Here is an 18,793-nt window from a genome sequence, read left to right on the forward strand (position 1 = left end):
CTCCGGTCGACATCTGGATCGACTCCTTGACGGGCTCCTTAGCCGCTTCAATAGGCAACTCAGGCTCCCCTTTATGCCCATTTCAATAGCAATTTTAGGGGTCACCTTGGAAAGATCTATCTCGGGATACAACATCTTAATCAGATTCCAATATTGAATGAAAACATAGTCGTACGCCCCTTTAGAACTTTCGAAGACAACCTCTTCGAATTCTTTAGAAGTCTTATATAACTCAATTGCCCTTGCCACCTTATCTTGCTCCTATTTGAGCTACATTTTAAGCGCTTCAATGGCTTTTCCATGAGGTTCATTGGCCTTCTCCATCTCTTTAAGCCTCGACTTTAGTTCTTTATTCTCCTCGGTTTAGGTGTATAGCTCGAAAATCTTCTTCTCTTATTCATTATATTTTCGCTGAAGGTCTAAAAGATTTTGATTCTTCTCTTTCAGTAACTTCTTGTTAAGTTGATTTTTGAGTTCTTCCATGGTTCGAACTCTTTTTTCTACTCCTGGAGAATTAGCAGGTTGGCATCCATGACCTCCTTATTTGCCAGTAAATAGGCCATGTTTTCATACATAACCTTGAGATCGACAACAACTTATGAGGCAAAGATTCAGCTCGGTCACTCACCGACTAAAAAAAAAGAGAAAAAAAAATAAAAGAGAAGAAGTGGTGAGGAGACTCACGTGCATGAGATGCTCGAAAGCATGATTAGCAGTCTCCTTCGATTTGTGCTACCGATGGACCTCTAGGTCAATGATTGGAAGCACGAATTCAAGAAGGTCGCGACCCAATTGGGCTCTCTCTAAAAGAGACATCCGCCCCACGGCGTCTCTCTCAGCCGAAGTGGACAGGGCGGTGGTTGGCTTGCATTCTTGGTCCTTGGGAGGGGGCACAGGCTGGCTATTTTCCTTCTTTCTTATCTCGGTTGACTGACAAGGTGGAGGCTCAATTAATCTCCCCCGGAGAGTATTTTGGGGACCTTGGGGATTATCATTTCTCCTTGAATTGGTTAGAGAAAGGATGGCAGAAGAAGACCAGGATGGCACCCAGACAGGAAGATGATTTGCACCTTTGGCTCTTTTTGGTGCAGGATCAGGGTCAAATAGCTTTGGTTGGTCATTTCTTTTCCTCCCCTCCAGTCTATTCAAATTAAACTTTATTTTTACATCAAGAGAGTTGGGCAGTCAGAAAAAAATATATGATACAAAAGAAAGCAAGCAAGGTAGGAGAAAATACTTCGATCTTATCTTGAAAAGAGTACAGACTGATGCCAGTATCATATAATGCCTGATCAGTAATCAGAAAAGATAAGTTGGGCACTCTGATGGTAATCAGGGTTGAATGAGCCACCTCATCCCCAAAGAGAATGTCATCATTAGAATTATGCCTGATGTCTGGACGCCCCCAAGAAGTCCTAAAATCCCATGGAATGGGAGCCTGGACAAAAAACAAATGGCCTTTCCAGCCATAAATTGAAGAAGGAAGACTAGGTCCAAATTTATAATTTTTTTGAGGTGAGAAGTACCACCAACCCCTCTCATTCGGATGCCTTTTCAAAAGGATCAAAGACCTAAACAAAAAAATTCTAAACTCTATATGGAGGAATTTACACATAATTATAAACACTATGATCATCCTGATTGCATTCGGGGTTATCTGGATAGGATGAATCCTATAGAAATCGAAAATGTTACTGAAAAAATGATGCAATGAAAATTGCAGATCGGATCAGAGGGCTTCATCATAGAAGGCAATACAACCCTCAAAGGGCTCAGAAACTCGATCTTCCGGACCCGACGGCCAACATCTCATACTCGTCGGATACAGCATATTTCTCTCTAAGGTTCATAAGATTCTCCTCGATCAAAATCGATCTCTCTATTTCAGATCCGAGGTAATCTGTGAGACTACGAATGGGAGATTCTGCACTATGGTCCGGACTCCCTTCACCTATGAGGCCAATATCAAGATTTTCTCGGGGTGAACTCTCTACCTCAATAGCCAATAGGGGCTGAGTCGACCTTATCTAGGGGTCATCTATAATCTTCTTCCCCTTTCTCCCTCTAGTAAGCATATTCTCCTTAAAAGATTTTATAAAGGTAGATGAAAGGGGCCGGATGGGAAGAAGTGTAAAGTGAAGAAAGGAGCAAAAGAAAGCTATTTGGTGACTCAAATGAAATCAGGATGAGAAGGTTGATACCTAAAGCTGGTAGATGAAACCCCTCCTGGAGATGAAAAAAAGGCCTTCTTCTCTTATTCTGGCAAGCTCTCTCCGATGGCCTCTTTTTGACAGATGTTGAAGGCAGAAAGATTTCGAGAGAAAGAAAATCCGACAGAGCCTCTACAGAAAAAATAGCGGAAATGAACAGTGATAGGGGGGCAAAGATCTTTTATAAGCAAACCAACGATCCAGATCACTTAGCCTTATGGTCGATTTGCGACATATGGTGCTAATCCGACAACCTTATCAGATGGTGGTTAGGTGTATCCTTTTCAGGTGCTGTCATGATAGTCTGATCCATAGCTAGTCGATGGACCATTCTGACATCGACATTTGGCGCGCCCCCATTAGAAATTTTCAAAAATGCCTTTTCAGGCAATCATAATGAAAAGATATAACGAATCATTTTTCTAAAGATCAAATTGCTTTATTTTTTTATCAAATAATTAATTTTGATATTCTCGAGACTCGACGCATTTATTCAGGTGACGACAATACCAACCCGAAAAAACTTTGAGATAATATATAGAGATAAGATCTCCTATTCAGTAAAAATTAGACTAAAAAATAAGTATGGAGATAAGATCCCTTGATCGATAAAAATCGGATCAAAAAGCAAGTATGGAGATAAGATCTCTTGACTAGTAAAAATTAGGTCAAAAAGCAAGTATGAAAATAAGATCTCCTGGACAGTGAAAATCAGATCAAAAAATAAGTATGGAGATAAGATCTTCTGATCAATGAAAATTGGATCAAAGAGCAAGTATGGAGATAAAATCTCCTGATCGATAAAAATTAGATCAAAAAATAAATATGAAGATAAGATCTCCTGATCGGTAAAAATCAAATCGAAAAAACAAGTATAGAAATAAGATCTTCTGATCGGTTAAAATCGAATCAAAAAATAAGTATAGAGATAAAATCTCCTGATTGGTAAAAATTAGGCCAAAAAATAAGTATGGAGATAAGACTTCTTAGCTGGTGAAAATCGAGCCAAAGAGCAAGTATAGAGATAAGATCTCCTGATCGATAAAAACTGGACCAAAAAGCAAATATGGAGATAAGATCTCTTGATTGATAAAAATTAAATCGAAAAGCAAGTATGGAGATAAGATCTTCTGGTCGATAAAAATCAGCCCAAAAAGCAAGTATGAAAACAAGATCTCCTAATCGATAAAAATCGGATCGAAAAGTAAGTATGAAGATAAAATCTTCTGACCAATAAAAATAGGACTAAAAAGCAAGTACTGAGATAAGATCTTCTGATCAATAAAAACTGGACCAAAAAGCAAGTATGGAAATGAAACCTTTTGATCGATAAAAATCGGACCAAAAAGCAAGTATAGAGATAAGATCTCCTGATCGGTGAAAATCAGATCAAAAAGCAAGTATAGAGATAAAATCTTTAGGCCGGTAAATACTGGGCTTAAAGGGCAAGCACGGAGATAAAATCTCCTGATCGATAAAATTCAGTCTCAATGGCAAATATCTCCTAAACTGGTGAAAACCCAATCTACAGAATAAGTATAAAGATATTTTTACTTCCTAGTCCAATCAGAAAATTATCACCTCGGATATAAAAGGTGGGGAACAAAATGTTGGTGTACTGAATCGAGCTCTAACTACGTTGTGTCATCATGTGAGATCAGGAAATTACCAATCTCGAAGCACCAATAGTGCCTTCATTTGATGATTGAATGTTAAGGTTGGCTATTTGCCGACCTAAACCTTGGCACCACGCATAACCGAGGCAATTAGTATCTCAACTAATAATAGCCTATCTCATTCTGGTCTTCTTTCACCTCGATTTTTTGTCGAGGTGGAATTGTCGGTCTCCTTTACTTCACTCTGATTGTTCACCGAGATAAATCGCTATGTTGATGGCAACAGTCGTCCCGCCATCATCCACCATAACTAAGTCTCAACTGGCCATGATCTTGTATACAGTTGGCAAAATCGGCTGGGCACGAATCCACTTCCAGCTCATATACCCAACTGCACGCCAGTTCACTTATAGGTGGCTCTCTAATCGCCTAACAAACTCTTCTAACGGTCTAAAAAATTTTGGAATGACTTCCTCAACCTCTCTATAAATAGAAGGTCAGGGATCCTCCATCAGTAAGTTCTGCTCTCTGAATCCTGGTTCGTATCCAGTCTTCCTCCAGTTCCACTCGATCTCTCTTGTTTTCCCACTCTTTCCACCTCTATTCTCAAGTCTCGAACTGACTTAAGCATCGGAGGGTCAAGAAACAGAGAATTTCCATCTGATTTCTTGACTGATTTTGTAGATTAGAAGAATTCCTATCGGATTGCAACGATCGCTCCAGTCCAGCCTCTTTCAATTCGATCTATCCTATTCCAGACTTTGAGCCTTGCAGCAACAACATTCATCATACTTTTTTTTTAATATTTTACGCTCACGATGAAATGAAACATCTTTAATAATCATACATGTCTGCTAAATTATAAATTATTGATAATTAATTAAATTTTAAATTTTAACCGACATGATGAAGAAATGCCTAATTGCAATGTTTACGAAGAGATTAAAGCATTTAAATCATGCTACTTTGCTTGTATCTTGTTCAAATCCAAAAAACGTGGCAGGTTCGATTTATGCTGGCAAAACAAATTAGTTTTAGAGTCAAAGTAAGAACTCCTGCTAGCAAGTGAATGGATTTTGGCTTAGGTATTCCGTACGGAGGTTAGGTTTAGATCAAGATAGACCTAAACCAGAGCAGATCCATTCGGAGCTAGTGGTGCCTATTTATGAGTGTTGCACCAAATTTTAGAGGGATTCAAAGGCATCAACAACGTAAATGTTTAAAATATATAAGAGTTAATGGCTCAACATTATAAGGTTGTTTCCCATTTGTAAAGTTAAATCGCTAGGAAAACAAAGCACTAAAACACTTGGCAGCAGAAAATTGTCAAATAGCTAGTAATATGGTGGCCAACAGATGAAAGCAACCAAGAAATTTTGGACTGACAGACAACTTCCGGACCTTAATGCACCTTTGAAGCACAATGATTGATCCAAGCTTCCAACCTAACCTGTAAATCTTTTCAATTTTGATCCTAGGAAGATAGTCTACAATACTAGATTGTCAATTTTAAGAGGCAAAGTCCTTATCTGAATATCCCAAATCAAGCATTGGATTTTAAAAAATGTCCTTTACTACACTGCTGAATTTAATAGAATGACCACATCACTTACCATAAAATACCTAGGAGGAAACAAATTGTAGTTCAAAACAATTACAGAAGATATATCACAGACATCACCACAAAACCACCACTTCACCCTGTCATAAGCACCTTGAAACTACTTTATCTTTTTAAAATTTCTCCATCCACCTTCATACAAAAAGGGCTTTGATTTTGGCGGACAAGTTTTGCTCTTCAGGAGCCGATGTCTGTTCTTCTCTTTGTTCTGACTATTAACTATAACTCATCGTCCGGCAGCATTGCTGTCAAAAGGGAGTACTTGACACGTAGTGAGATTTTACCCCTCTCCAAATGCAACTTCGCACCTGAGACCACCCAGTAACCCGGTGAGTGCTGTGGGCCACGCACCATTTCTGTTGTATCGACAAATTTAAGAAGCTTTGGAGTCTGCACTGGAACTGGAGGGCCACCAGGATACACTGCCGAGTTGATGTTCACATCTGCGGGACGGGGTGGTGGCTTTTGGGCAGCCATTGAGAAGTGAGTGCTGATCAGTGTTGAGATGAGGCCAGATTTCTGGACTAAGTTTGGAGATCCTTCCCACTCAGGATTCTTGACCAGCGCAGCATTTAAAACTGTCGAGAAGTAGAGGCGGAGGAAGAGGACTTTCTTGAGCCCATGATGACTGACATGTAATTGAGCCCCAGTAACAAAGGAGGAATCATCATCGGCTTCAATTGGTGCAGTGTAGACATGAGAAAAGTGTCTCCACTGAACTGGCTCGTAGTGCTTGCGTTCATATGGTTCACGAGGGTAGTAACTGTCAGGATTAACCCGGAGCTGGAGGATTTGAGGAAGGGAGGAAAGATGTTGGAGATGGATCGCTAATCTGTTGCTCCGCTTCCCTTCCAGGTACAACCGAAGGCCAGTGACCGGCCTCTTGCCTACATCAACCTGCAACAAATATAAATTCAGAAGCAATGAAATATATATTTTTTTTTTTAAAAAAAAAGAAAAAATCCGCAATCATATGCTGGGACTAAAATGATGAGGATCTTGGAGATGGACTATTTGATAAAAGCATCTACCATATGACACAGACTACATGCAGGCTTTCATATGAAAACGCAAGTATTTTAACAGACTCTCTCTGATTCATAAACAAAGAAGCTTATTTGTCAAATCTAAGACTAGCTATGCCGATCCTACAATGCCATTCTAATAGATAATATCACATCTAGAATTTTTTACCCAAAACTGAATCAAGAAAGACAAGGAACAGTGAACAAACAAAGTGAAGGTACTAGTTTCAAATAAAACTCAACCTGCAGCTGAACACCGACTGCCTGTGTACAAAAGCAATCTAGCAGAACATTGAGAAGAATTGAATGGCTCCTTCAAGATATACACTGAATGTTATGATCAAGCAATTTGATTCCAACCTATTTTTGTTCATAAGATTGGCATTCAAAAGAGAATTTAGTGGTCTTAAGATGCCAGAGCAGGCTATACAGCATAGCACTGTGTCAATGTCTCTATTCAAAGTAGACAATAGCTAATCATGGAAGTTAGTAAAGATGGGTGAATCTGATGGGAACATTCTGTAAACTAATATTGAGGATAGCATAAAAATGTAGAAGGTATATCCTGCATATTGATGGTAGAGAGAAAAATAAGATGTTTGGATGAGATTTTAGTGGTCTGAAAAGTGCTTGATTAGGATTACAGGATCAACAACCTCTAAGTTCCCTCCAATCTTTGCCTCTTCTTAGATGACTGGATGGCTCCATTTCATATTGCCAATTCTGTACAAGATATCATTTGGTATAATAGTGAAGCATCTTCCCTGGTTGATCTACTTCCCTCTTCTTTCCTGGCAATACAACTTCCCTTCCTCCCTTGTCCTTCTCTATGCCCAGCAAACTCAACGTTCCTCTCTTTCTTCTCATGGAGAAATTGAGGTTGACAACAACAAGAGGGTAAAGACATCCAGTCTGGTGCCCGACAGCCTACAGCCAGAATGTGCAAAGAGCAAGCGATCTTTCCCGTCATGATGCACAAAGCCACAAATACACACATATGCAGCAGTGTCACGGTGGCCAGGAGCACATTGATCAGGTCAGGCAAAGTGTTCCCCACGCCTGAGATATGCCTATCATTCCACGCTTTGGCTACCAAAATTAGGCACAAAATCAAGCCCAAGCCAGGACACAGAAGTTTGATCCTATGCTATGGTCCAACCTCACCAATCCCAAGAGCTATCAGACATTCCAAAAACCCCTAACCCCAAAAGATAACAGCATCATTTACGAAAGAGCAAAGAAGTCTATTTAGCAGGAACAATATCATTCATGTGTAGCATGTTTGTGCATCAAAGCATCCCCTTACAGCATTCACATGTCTACTTTGCTCAACCAGGGCTTGAAAATCATCCTAACATAAACCTTGCATTCTTCAATGATTTGTAGAAGCATATAGGAGTTAATAACTACTACCAAAACTTACAGAGTTGATGAAATTGACTACTTACCATACTGGTGTTAACATAAAGCTTTGGACCCATGAGACTAAACTGTAGAGAAGAACTGCTCTGTTGTTTCCGCTGAGGACCAAGGGGAAGGTCACTGTAAACAGGTGCCCATTGTCTTGGCAATTGAAACTCCAAAAATTGATGAAGTTCTTCTATCGGTGGCTTATCTGAAATGAGGAGGAGAATAATCATGAAAACCAAGACAAACTATAAGGGTATTATAAGTATTGTGTGGATCCTCTATTTAGATTCCAAGCCAAGGATTTTGGCCCTAAAGCATAAGCATAACATGGTTATGCCCTGGGAACATCAAAGCCAGCACTCATACGATGTACAAATACCAGGAGATGCAGCATATCTTTAATTGTAATGTCCACATTATATACCAATCAGCAAGCATTAGAGTAACTTGAGCATTAGGTCAATATAGAAGTCGTTACATTCTTGAGCTCGTAAACTTCTAGTACTACTAATGCTTGAACTGGATGTGTGCCAGTCAAGTCAAGCTGAAGTAAAAGCATTGGCTTACATTCACCTATAGGTTGGTGTTATATGACAACTGATATGTCAATAAGATCGGTTCATACTTACATCGTAGGTATAAATTAATGGCATGACTTAAGAATCCACTACCAGGAACTCCATTTAAGAGAGATGTGATCGGCAAAAAAGACATTGAGATAACATCGGGTTCAGATTGAACAGTGTTTAACCACTCATTATGAGATAAATCTTTATTATCTTTGCCTCCTCTCCGCTTGAAAATTTTCACAATATCCTGAAATTGAATAAATAAAATACAACAGATTATGCAGTGTGACTCTAACTAAAGGTTAAAGCTTTTTGAGAAAAGCATAAAGAAAGTACCTCCTTCACAGAGTAAGAACTTGATGGGCTGGCATCTGCAAACCGTAGCCGTTGCTCTCTGATATCAATCTGCGCTACAAAAATATTAAATTGGTTCAGTGGAAGAAAAGGAGGTCCAAATATGCACTCCTCAGTCCGATGCTGGATGATTAATATTGAGACCAAGAGATGCAATATTACAACATCTACTTTAGTTGCAAACTGGTGTGGAGCTACAACGGAAAATGCATATGCACAAGTTATCTGTCAAAATACCTTTGTTTATCCTATACATACTTGGGAATTTATTCACCAGAACATGTTACAAAGCTGAGACAACATTTGTAGCACATAGACATGCTAAATTCTGCTGCATACCCTAATGTACATATAATTTACAACAATAAATGGTAGCAGGAACTCTCCATGTACTTCTGATATGGCACGGGCAATTTATGCACCCAAAAAAAAAAAAAAGAAAAAGAGCATAGAAAATGAATCTCATCTTTTCTTTCAGAAATGCAACTACAAAGGATAACAAAAGGATAAAATTTAGATAATCATAAAAAACTGAAGTAACAGGACTATCAGTCTCTAGAGACATAAATATAAAAACAGATGACCGTTGAGACCTGCAGATTTTTTATTATCCCTCATCTGCTCAGCTATTATGTTTCTGTTGAATGCCCTCCACACTCCCCCTCTCTTCCCCACACACACCACACCCCCCCCCCTCCTCCCCCCCCCCGCAACCCAACCACCAGCCCACAATACACACACACACACACACATACTTCCTCTTCTTCTTCTCCTTCTTCTTCTTCTTCTCCTTCCTTTTTCATGCATGTAAGTTAGTATAAATTCAGCAATATAAATATAACCTGCAAGAAATGGTCACAGATACTAAGGTTCAGCAATAAGCCTTGAACAGCAAATCCTTCTAGTTTTACTCTGGAAATTTTGATATATGGACCAAATTACAAGTCAGTTCCACCAATGAAAGTGAATTAAATGCTCATGTATTTTGCCACGGATGATATACATGCAATCATTTTGCTGTGCAATAATTGGTAAAAATGATTATAGAAAAAACTAAGGCCATGAATTCCCCTCTGTCTGTTACATTAGGCAATATAAGACATGAGGCACGAGTCATTTTCCCAATTAAACCAACCATTCAGTCGCTTATAAGTTGGTTAGGAGGAAGGAATATGACCTTGCATTTACGCACAGATACATACAAATGTTATTTCGTCCTGTTGCCGAAGTATCTCAGTTTAGATACAACTACAATGTTTTTTGAATATTTTGGTATATTAGAAGTCAAACTTATAAACAAAATGTATGCGCTAACATAACTTTGTCAGATAATATGAGCAGCTTTTAGTTTTGTTCCCTTTTTTGATTGGATGATCTAGCAGCAAGTAACGTAGAGAAACATCCTATCTTGCCATCTTAGATTATTCCTGTTCTTTTTACTAAATATATCAAGCATACATTCCTAGAAAAAGCCTCATAACATATATTGCTAAAGAGAACCTTTTTGCACAGCGTTAGCTGACATTAACTTGAAAGGGAGAAAAAAAACAACACAAGGAAAAAGGATTTTTTATAATCAATAAGAAACACCTTATCGTGGCCGTATGCTTCTTTAGAATTCATATAGTATTGTCCGTTTACATCAAGAAATCTCCTATCTGCCAACTCCTTCAACATTTCCTGAACCTCTACAGGTTGGAGGCTTGATGAGTGCTGTTGTTTCACATAAATTACATCCTTTCCTCCCATCTTCACACCAACAACAATATGAGTGCCAAAGTTTAAAATAAACCTGGAATTACAAACAAAGCCCATCAAAACTTGTAAATTTACACTGAGAGATTAAACAAAAAGGAGTGTGATATTCATCGAGCGAGTAACTATAGATATTCCTCAACATGTAATGAAAGATTAAGGTATTGAGCATCACAATATAAAACCTTCACGAAGAAAAGACAGATTCTGATACTGATGCATTAGGATGAGGATAATGCTACACTAACTCTTAGCAAATAAATCTAAGAAAGAAGTGTATTACGTATTGGAGAACTTTGATATATCAAACCATAATAATCTACGAAATTCTTGAAATCAAATATATGCTAGCCAAAACAAAACTCAATAGAAATTTGTCGGCTAGATATAAGATGTCCTAAAAATTTTTCAATGAAATATGCTCAAGTTTAACCAGAAACAAGGATAAGTACCAAAAACCTAAAGGTCACCATGAATATGATTGCTAAACACTGCTGTATCTTAGTTTCTAACTTCTTAGCTACAGAGACAGAAAATTCTGCAGTTGGTCAGATAAATGAATATATCATGCAATTGGACATGGTCCTAGCATTGTTACTTGGACATGTGAACACTCGTCAAGTCTCCAATTGTCTAAAAGAGTCTGGCATAGCAATCTTCTAGAAATTGGCACAAGGACACATCTATATCTTATTTTATGTAATTATATGTATGCATAAGTAAACATGTGCTATTGTATTCATATAATGAATCCTGTACCAGACCTATGCTTCGCAAGTTCATAAATTTGATAAACCATTTGCTAATTATTATGTTAGACTGGATAACTTTCATATAGAAGTGCCCAAAGTAGATATTAATGATGATTTATGATGGTATGAAGTGTCAAGGAGCATCATAACATGTCCCAAGTGTCAAGCGTCCGAACATCAAAAAGCCTAAAATTTTGAGGGTCATAGCACTAGGACTTAGCCATTCTCATATGGAGTCTGTCTTTTTATTTAAATCAAGTGAATATCTGACCTTGCCAAAGCAGCAGGATCCCATGTTGATGGAACAGCTTGCTTAACATGGTCACGAAGTACAACTTGAGATTTTGACAATGCTACTGTATAAAGGGTAATGAACCATCCATCAAATGCGAGAGATTTGGTATTTGCTGCATCTCTCTGCCAACAACAAGAAAAATCAAACATATTGTTGAAAAGGCCTGAGGGAATTTTTCCAGATAGAGACAGCTCCTGGTTGAATTGCTCTGACATCTGCACAAAATTTCATAAACATCAAGAATGAGAAACCATAAATTCTTTAAACATTTACAACAGAAAATATATAAAGTTTGCTTTCATACAGGCATTCATCTTCCTGTATTAAGGAATGTAAGGAGAGCGGGAGTTCAATAAAATGGTTCATCTGCCAATCCCTCAATCAGCCAGAATAATTCGCATGGAAACACTTAGAACACATGAAATAAAATCCTCAAATGTGCTTCTGCAGAAATACCTCCTACAGTTATAGTGTTACAATATATCTCAATGAGGATACCGAAAGCAAGATCTCTAGATAAACAGTTACTTTGAAAACCAGGACTAACAAAAACCAAGACAAACAATGGCATGGCTTCTTTTAAGACAGAAAACTTATTCTTTAGAAGACAATGACAATCCAAGAGATTTGGAAAGAGGAAATGACAAAAACGAAAAAAATGAATTAAGTGCTCAGACAAAAGCTTTTAAAAGGTTGGAATAAACCCAAAATTAATTGCTTCAGTTACTTACAGGTGATATTGGTCTAAAAATTTATATATATATATATATATATATATATATATATATATATATATATATATATATGTATGTATATATATATATATATATATATATATATATATATATATATATATATATATATATATATATGTATGTATATATATATATATGTATGTATGTATGTATATGTATGTATCTATATATGTATGTATATATATATATATATGTATGTATATGAATGTATATATATGTATGTATATGTATGTATATATATGTATGTATGTATGTATATGTATGTATATATATGCATGTATGTATAAGTATGTATGTATGTATGTATGTATGTATGTATATGTATGTATGTATGTATGTATGTATGTATGTATGTATGTATATATATATATATATATGTTTGTATGTATGTATATATATATGTATGTATGTATGTATGTATGTATGTATGTGTGTGTGTGTGTGTGTATATATATATGTGTGTATGTATGTATGTATGTGTATATATATATATATATATATATATATGTGTGTGTGTGTGTGTGTGTGTGTATCTGTGTGTGTGTGTGTGTGTGTATATATATATCTATGTATGTAAGTATGTATGTATGTATATCTATGTATGTATGTATATATATAAATGTATGTATGTATGTATGTATGTATATATGTGTGTGTATATGTATGTATGTATATATGTGTGTGTGTGTGTGTGTAAAATCCTCCATATCCACCATAATTCTTGCAATTGAGCCCACCAGTTAATTGATACTGCCTTCTATGTGTCTCTACTCTCCATAAATAACAGATGTTGATATCATTCTTCATCCAGCTTGCCAAAAGATGGGGGTAAAAAAAATTTGTAGTTTTGGTTTTTCCACATAATATGGCCAGAGCTCTATAACAAAGGAGATAGGAGGGTTTTTCACTCTTTGATTTTTTGAAAAATGCTAGTTTACCATTGAGAGAGCAATTAGTCCTGCAATCTCTCTCTCTCTCTCTCTCTCACCCCTCTAGCAAACTTCTGCTCGTTTTACCAACTTTTTACATGTTTTAAAATTTTCATGGATACTTTCTCCTTGATCTAATGAAACAAAAACTGCATTTTCCCCCTCCTCTATATAGGACATGCCTCATCATTATCCTCAGAGGCATCTCCTCCTTAACTGACATCCTTACTATTCTCCCATCTAATTTCTTTTTTCTTTAGCTATTTATTCAAGAAACTTAAATCATATTCTATATTTAACTGACTTCAAATCTTCCAAGTTAATTTCCTAATGCATCTACTTTGGCAAAACATAAATCAATATAACCTGATAAATTCACAAGTACAGTGACAGCTCCAAACTCAAGACCAAGTAGTGTGGGTTCTGATAATTTGACCACCCAAAACAGAAATCATTATTCACATGATAAAATGGTTTTGCTCACAGCAAACAAGTGGAGCAATAACTCTCAACCTACCCCTTTTTTGGATAAGCATAAACAAGCTTTTCAGGAAACTGCAGTGAAAGAAACCTTCGGTGGGTTATCAAACAAAGAAATAAACAGAATAATTGTAAGAGACAAAAGAGAATAAGAGGAAGCAACAGAACAACTGATGCCATACTTTGCAGAGCATAGATTATTATCCAATCAAACATAGAAGCTGGTTCTTAGAATTAAGGAATGGAAGTGTAACTAGGAGCAAAAATAAGATTCAGATGAAGTGCCAATAAATTTCATTTTCACAACAGATAAAGTGGCGAGGGGAACAACATGAGAGTGAGTGAAAACATGGTTCAAGAATGAATTAAACAACAAAAATAAACTAGAACTGCATGAATTAATCAGACTACAACCAGGATGTGGTAAGTTTGTTAGATAAAAAAAGGAATTGTAAACAAGGAGATGACATTATGAATGTATGTCTCTTTAGCATATATTATTTGAATAACTTTATGATTCTTTTCCTCAGAAATTGTTATATTACAGGTACACTGAGACAAGTAGCCTAGATCTTTCTTTTTTTTTTTTTTTCAAAAGAAACTTTGAAACTACAGATGATTTCAATATCTTTCATGTGCAAAATTGCAGTTGAGATTAGAAACTTTGATAGGCTAAGTCTGCATCAAGCTTACCCAAAATTTCCACTGAACTTAACCTTACCAAGCCTGAAACAATACAAAATCAGGGTGATGGATCAGCTTGGCAGCATCCCTAGTTTGAACCTCCCTTATCTTGTAACTCCCATAAATGCTTAGACACCATAACTGACTTTCAAATATACTAAAGATACACAATAATGCATGGCAGTTCTAACAATCCTGCTAAGAATACTGGCTTGTCAAAAAAAAAAAAAAATTCTGCAGGTCTGACACATCACCAATTTAACCATTCAAGGCTCAAGTTTTGTCCCAGGTTCAAAATGTCAGTATGAAGTTGTTGATGAAACCACAAAGTACCATGGTTATACAACTCACATGTTTATCCTAATACAACAAAAATGATATGACTAGCTTGATTTGCATTATATATAGGTTCCTAGGATCATCTTTTCCCCTAATCTTTTCCTTAATGTTTCACTTTGGGGCTTCTCTTTGACTAGGTAGCTTCTCTTCTTGTTTATTTTTCAGCATCCGCACCCCTCCCCCCACCCCCCTAAGGGAAAAAAAAAATTCTTTTTTCTTTCTTAGTTTCTTTCTTGATCTGTAAGATATAAGTTTTATGGACATGCAAAATGCAAATGTCCAAGATAATTAACACCCATTCAGCAGATATAGAGAGATTGCTCAGGCGGCATAAGGTAACCATTAGGCATGGCCAAGTAGGAATAGATGTGCTGTACTTCTATAATATTGTGATTTGGATAATAATGTGCATAGCTGAGTGCATAAAACACAAAGTATAGGGAACTGAGCAAGCTATGAATCTTTCAACAACGAGGCAGGAGAGAACCCTGTTTCTTTGACACAGTGCAATTACAACAACTTGTGATCGTTGTATGTAGAGGGTTCTGCATCCCATGGGAGAGATTGTATGTCTTAATTCTAGTTTGATCTTGTACTGGCCCCCTACAAAAAGAGGAGGAATAGAACTGGCAAACCCCATTTTGCACTTCTCCAACACCAAACACTAATGCCATCAATTTACATATAGTCAACACTCAACATGCAACATATAATTCTGATGTATCTCCCAAAAAAGAAGGCCTACAGGCAGCATAAACAAAAGTAGCCTTCATCATTCCGTATCTCGCCATACAGTTTTCCAACAGGGATTAGTTTCTTATAATTTGGAATATGACATATATTACATATACCGCAAGATCATATATTTTTTCTTTACCGCTAATACATATAGCTTCATCAAGCATATACATTTAAACCAAACAAATGCAAGCAATGAAACGAACCGAGGCAGCAAAGAATACCTGCTGAAACGACAAAACATCAGACCTGAACCGCATCCTTTCCCCTTTATCCCACTTGATGGATTTTGGAACATTCGGGATGCACAATCCACCAGGAAGAACAACATCCTGAACCTGATCTTGGTCTAACTCAATCAAGCATGGATCCGGGATTTCCCTCTTGCAGTACTTTAGCCGGATATCTGCCGCTACGTCGTACCCTAACCCAATCGAACCGATTGCAACCTCAGCAGCTTTCAATGGCAGGGCCTTAAGCGCCATTCTTGGACATCACAGAGCAAACCAAGAACGTAATTTTACTAAACTTCTAAGTGCATGAGCCTTAGAAGGATACAACATCCACAAAAATCATGTGCCCCTCTTTCAGAAAAAAAAAAAAAAAGTTCGAGGTCCTTGCTCAAATACCTTCGATCAAGAAGAACTATCCAGAACTTTAATATTCTAACCGCCCAAAACTCAATTTCTCCACCGATATTACTGAAATCACTCGCAACAACAATAAATTTTCTGAAATGTTCCAAGCGTCAGCTCAAATCTGATTAAATCTCGATCTTTAGAGATCGGGAAAGAACAAAAAAAAAAAAAAAGTTTACCAAATCTTCAACTAACCAAAGATCTCGCAACGAGTTTGTTCCACCAAACCTTCTAAGACTCAGCTACGATACATCGACTACTAAATCACAGCTCCGGTAGCTTCGAGATAGATTGAGCTCTTAGAGCACTAGATCTTCTCAAGAGCTTCTACTAACCGGATCAAAACCCTAGATTTCTTGCCTGCGCTTCTCGGAAATTTCACAGCCGAACCTTTTCCTCTTTTTCCTCTCTCTTTTGAATGCTTCTCGGAATGACCCCGCCGTACGTTGGCTTTGTTGACTTCTACACCGTCAATTGGTGTGGCGATTGTATATATATATCGAGAGAATAAATATTTTTTTATTAATTAAATGAAGCCGGTCATTCGTGCACGCAACTGACCGTTCCGCGGACCCACTCATCAAATATGGACAAACGAGCGGCTATGATTGACAATGCATGGCATAGAGTTCCACATGATAATTTTATTTTTAAAATTTTTTTATTATTATTTATTATTTATTTTAAATAGCCTTGTTTTTTTTAATTTTTATAAAAACATTCGACATGCCCATTGGACAAACGAGCGGCTATGACAGGGGATGCATGGCATCTAGAGTTATACACGATGATTTTTTTCAAAAAATTTTATTATTATTAATTATTATTTATTTTAAATCATTTTAATTTTTTATTTTTTATAAAAATAAAAAATAATATTTTTTTTTTAATACAGACAGACAACCATATTACTCAGATTCGAGAACAGTCAAATATTCCGTGCGGTCGATAAATAAAAATTATTCTATATCCAAATACAGTTAGAGCAGTAGAATGATAAAGAATAATTTAGATGTCATGAAAGAACAAATGTGCCTCTGGCTATGTTGTGTTGTCTCTAATTCAATCAACGATGGATGGTATAATTTTTCTTAATAAAAATTTTTTCTATTTATAATTTTAACTTGACATAAATGAAATGAGATTTTACTCTCCTTTCTTAACTACGGCCAAATATTCAATATTTGAATATTGATGATAATTAATAAGCATTGCTGTATTTTATCTTTTCTCATATTATTATATTTTGATTTCAGATAATTTAATTTTCTACCGTTGTATTTTAAAAATATTATAATATGAGAGAAGTTTTTTTTATTATTAAAATGGGATCTTTATTTGCTTGATCGTTATAATTTTGAACATATACGGATTCTTAAAAAATTATGACATTAAATATGTTTGAAATTTGCTAATCATGTTTTCATAATATAAAATGATTAATTAGGCAATGAAATTCCTAGAGCATCTTATAATCATAAAAATAATAAATTTATAAAAATATAAATAATGCTTTTTAAATCTAAAAAACCTTCAAATATTTTTTTTTTTTTAATCTTCATTTGCCCAAATCATTAACTTGTTGAATGGTTCTCCACCTGTTGAGTGCAACCTCACATGTCTCTTGCTCAATTTGAATGGATCTAAAAGCCAAAATCATCCATACTTGTCACTTCTTTATCTATGCAAATTTGATCTTTCTTCTTTCCCAACAAATTGAAGTCCCAGGTTATCAGTCTTAACTTTCCTTCTTGCCAGATATGCTTTGATTGGTAACAAGCCTAAAGAGTTTTTCCACCAACATCATTTCCATCAGAGTTTTTGCTTGGAAGGACGTTGAAGGCTTGCTAACGATACTGAAGTGCTTCCTCCCATGAAAAAGACTTTGAGAGCGCCCTTGATGGGCAAAGACCATCATCGTTTAGAAAGTAATGGGAATATAAAACCCAGTCAAACAAATCATTGTCATCGGGTTGAAGGCATTACACACCTATCCATTTCAATGCTGGCAAGAGATAGTCCCAGTGTCACACATCAATTGGTTGGCATGGCTCTATTCATTCAAGTTGCATGGAGTCACATCCAATATCCTAAAGTATAGTCGGGGTGTTTTTCCACTACCTCCAAATTTGACTGTACTTTTTTTTTCTTTAATTTTAAAATCCCCTCCTTCCTCTAGGAGAGAATTGAGTGCTGATTGGCTAAGTTTGCGTGAGACTATATAAGCCTCTCATGTGTCCTAATTTCACATGCATCCTTCTATAAGATCTGTTTGGAGCTTTTTAAAATTGAAGGAATGTCTTCAAGGCTGGTCAGATGTTGCGAAGATGTTTCTATAATTTTTTTTAAAAAAAAATTGAAATATCTGTCCTCCAAGTTCAATGAAAATCTTTGGCTCATACACAGGTCCTTCTATCTCATCATCTCAATCCTTCAAGATTCCAAAATATGCCAATCCATGAATGATGCCTTCTGATTCAACTTGGGTCTAGATCCATGCTCAAGTCATCAGAATAGCACTCGAATTGGATGTACCAATTTCCAATTTGCTTGTCGCTAGAGTGCCGCAATTGCGCTTATGATTCATCAAAGATCTTACATAGTGTTGCACATAAAGATTGGT

At 36.4% G+C, this 18,793-nt stretch overlaps 1 protein-coding gene across 6 annotated transcripts; it reads right to left on the reverse strand.

Moving 5' to 3' along the window:
* Window positions 1-5,351: 5,351 nt before the first annotated feature.
* Window positions 5,352-16,630, reverse strand: LOC105038520 (MACPF domain-containing protein At4g24290). 6 transcript variants are annotated; one of them, XM_019848517.3, is made up of 9 exons: window positions 16,366-16,630; window positions 16,162-16,233; window positions 15,757-16,018; window positions 11,584-11,822; window positions 10,396-10,597; window positions 8,788-8,856; window positions 8,512-8,698; window positions 7,921-8,087; window positions 5,352-6,344 (listed from the first exon to the last, which is right to left on the reverse strand). In XM_019848517.3, exons 3-9 carry the CDS (start codon window positions 16,015-16,017, stop codon window positions 5,667-5,669), a joined length of 1,803 nt encoding a protein of 600 aa, XP_019704076.1. In that variant the 5' UTR covers window position 16,018; window positions 16,162-16,233; window positions 16,366-16,630; the 3' UTR covers window positions 5,352-5,666. The 6 variants fall into 6 exon arrangements, with proteins under 6 accessions (XP_019704076.1, XP_029118410.1, XP_073115787.1 ...); XM_029262577.2 differs by having other exon boundaries at window positions 16,162-16,263; XM_073259686.1 differs by having other exon boundaries at window positions 15,757-16,233.
* Window positions 16,631-18,793: the final 2,163 nt, after the last annotated feature.

This window comes from Elaeis guineensis, chromosome 1, assembly GCF_000442705.2.
Source record: "Elaeis guineensis isolate ETL-2024a chromosome 1, EG11, whole genome shotgun sequence".
Lineage (NCBI taxonomy): Eukaryota > Viridiplantae > Streptophyta > Magnoliopsida > Arecales > Arecaceae > Elaeis > Elaeis guineensis.

What these genes read in the sequence shown, in the direction of transcription:
- LOC105038520 (XM_019848517.3), bottom strand. Translation starts at nt 16,017, where the DNA reads ATGGCGCTTAAGGCCCTGCCATTGAAAGCTGCTGAGGTTGCAATCGGT. An exon ending in ATGTTTTGTCGTTTCAGCAG is followed by an intron (nt 11,823 to 15,756) that starts GTATTCTTTGCT and finishes AATTTTGTGCAG; the next exon opens with ATGTCAGAGCAATTCAACCA. An exon ending in GTTCTTACTCTGTGAAGGAG is followed by an intron (nt 8,699 to 8,787) that starts GTACTTTCTTTA and finishes ATTCAATTTCAG; the next exon opens with GATATTGTGAAAATTTTCAA.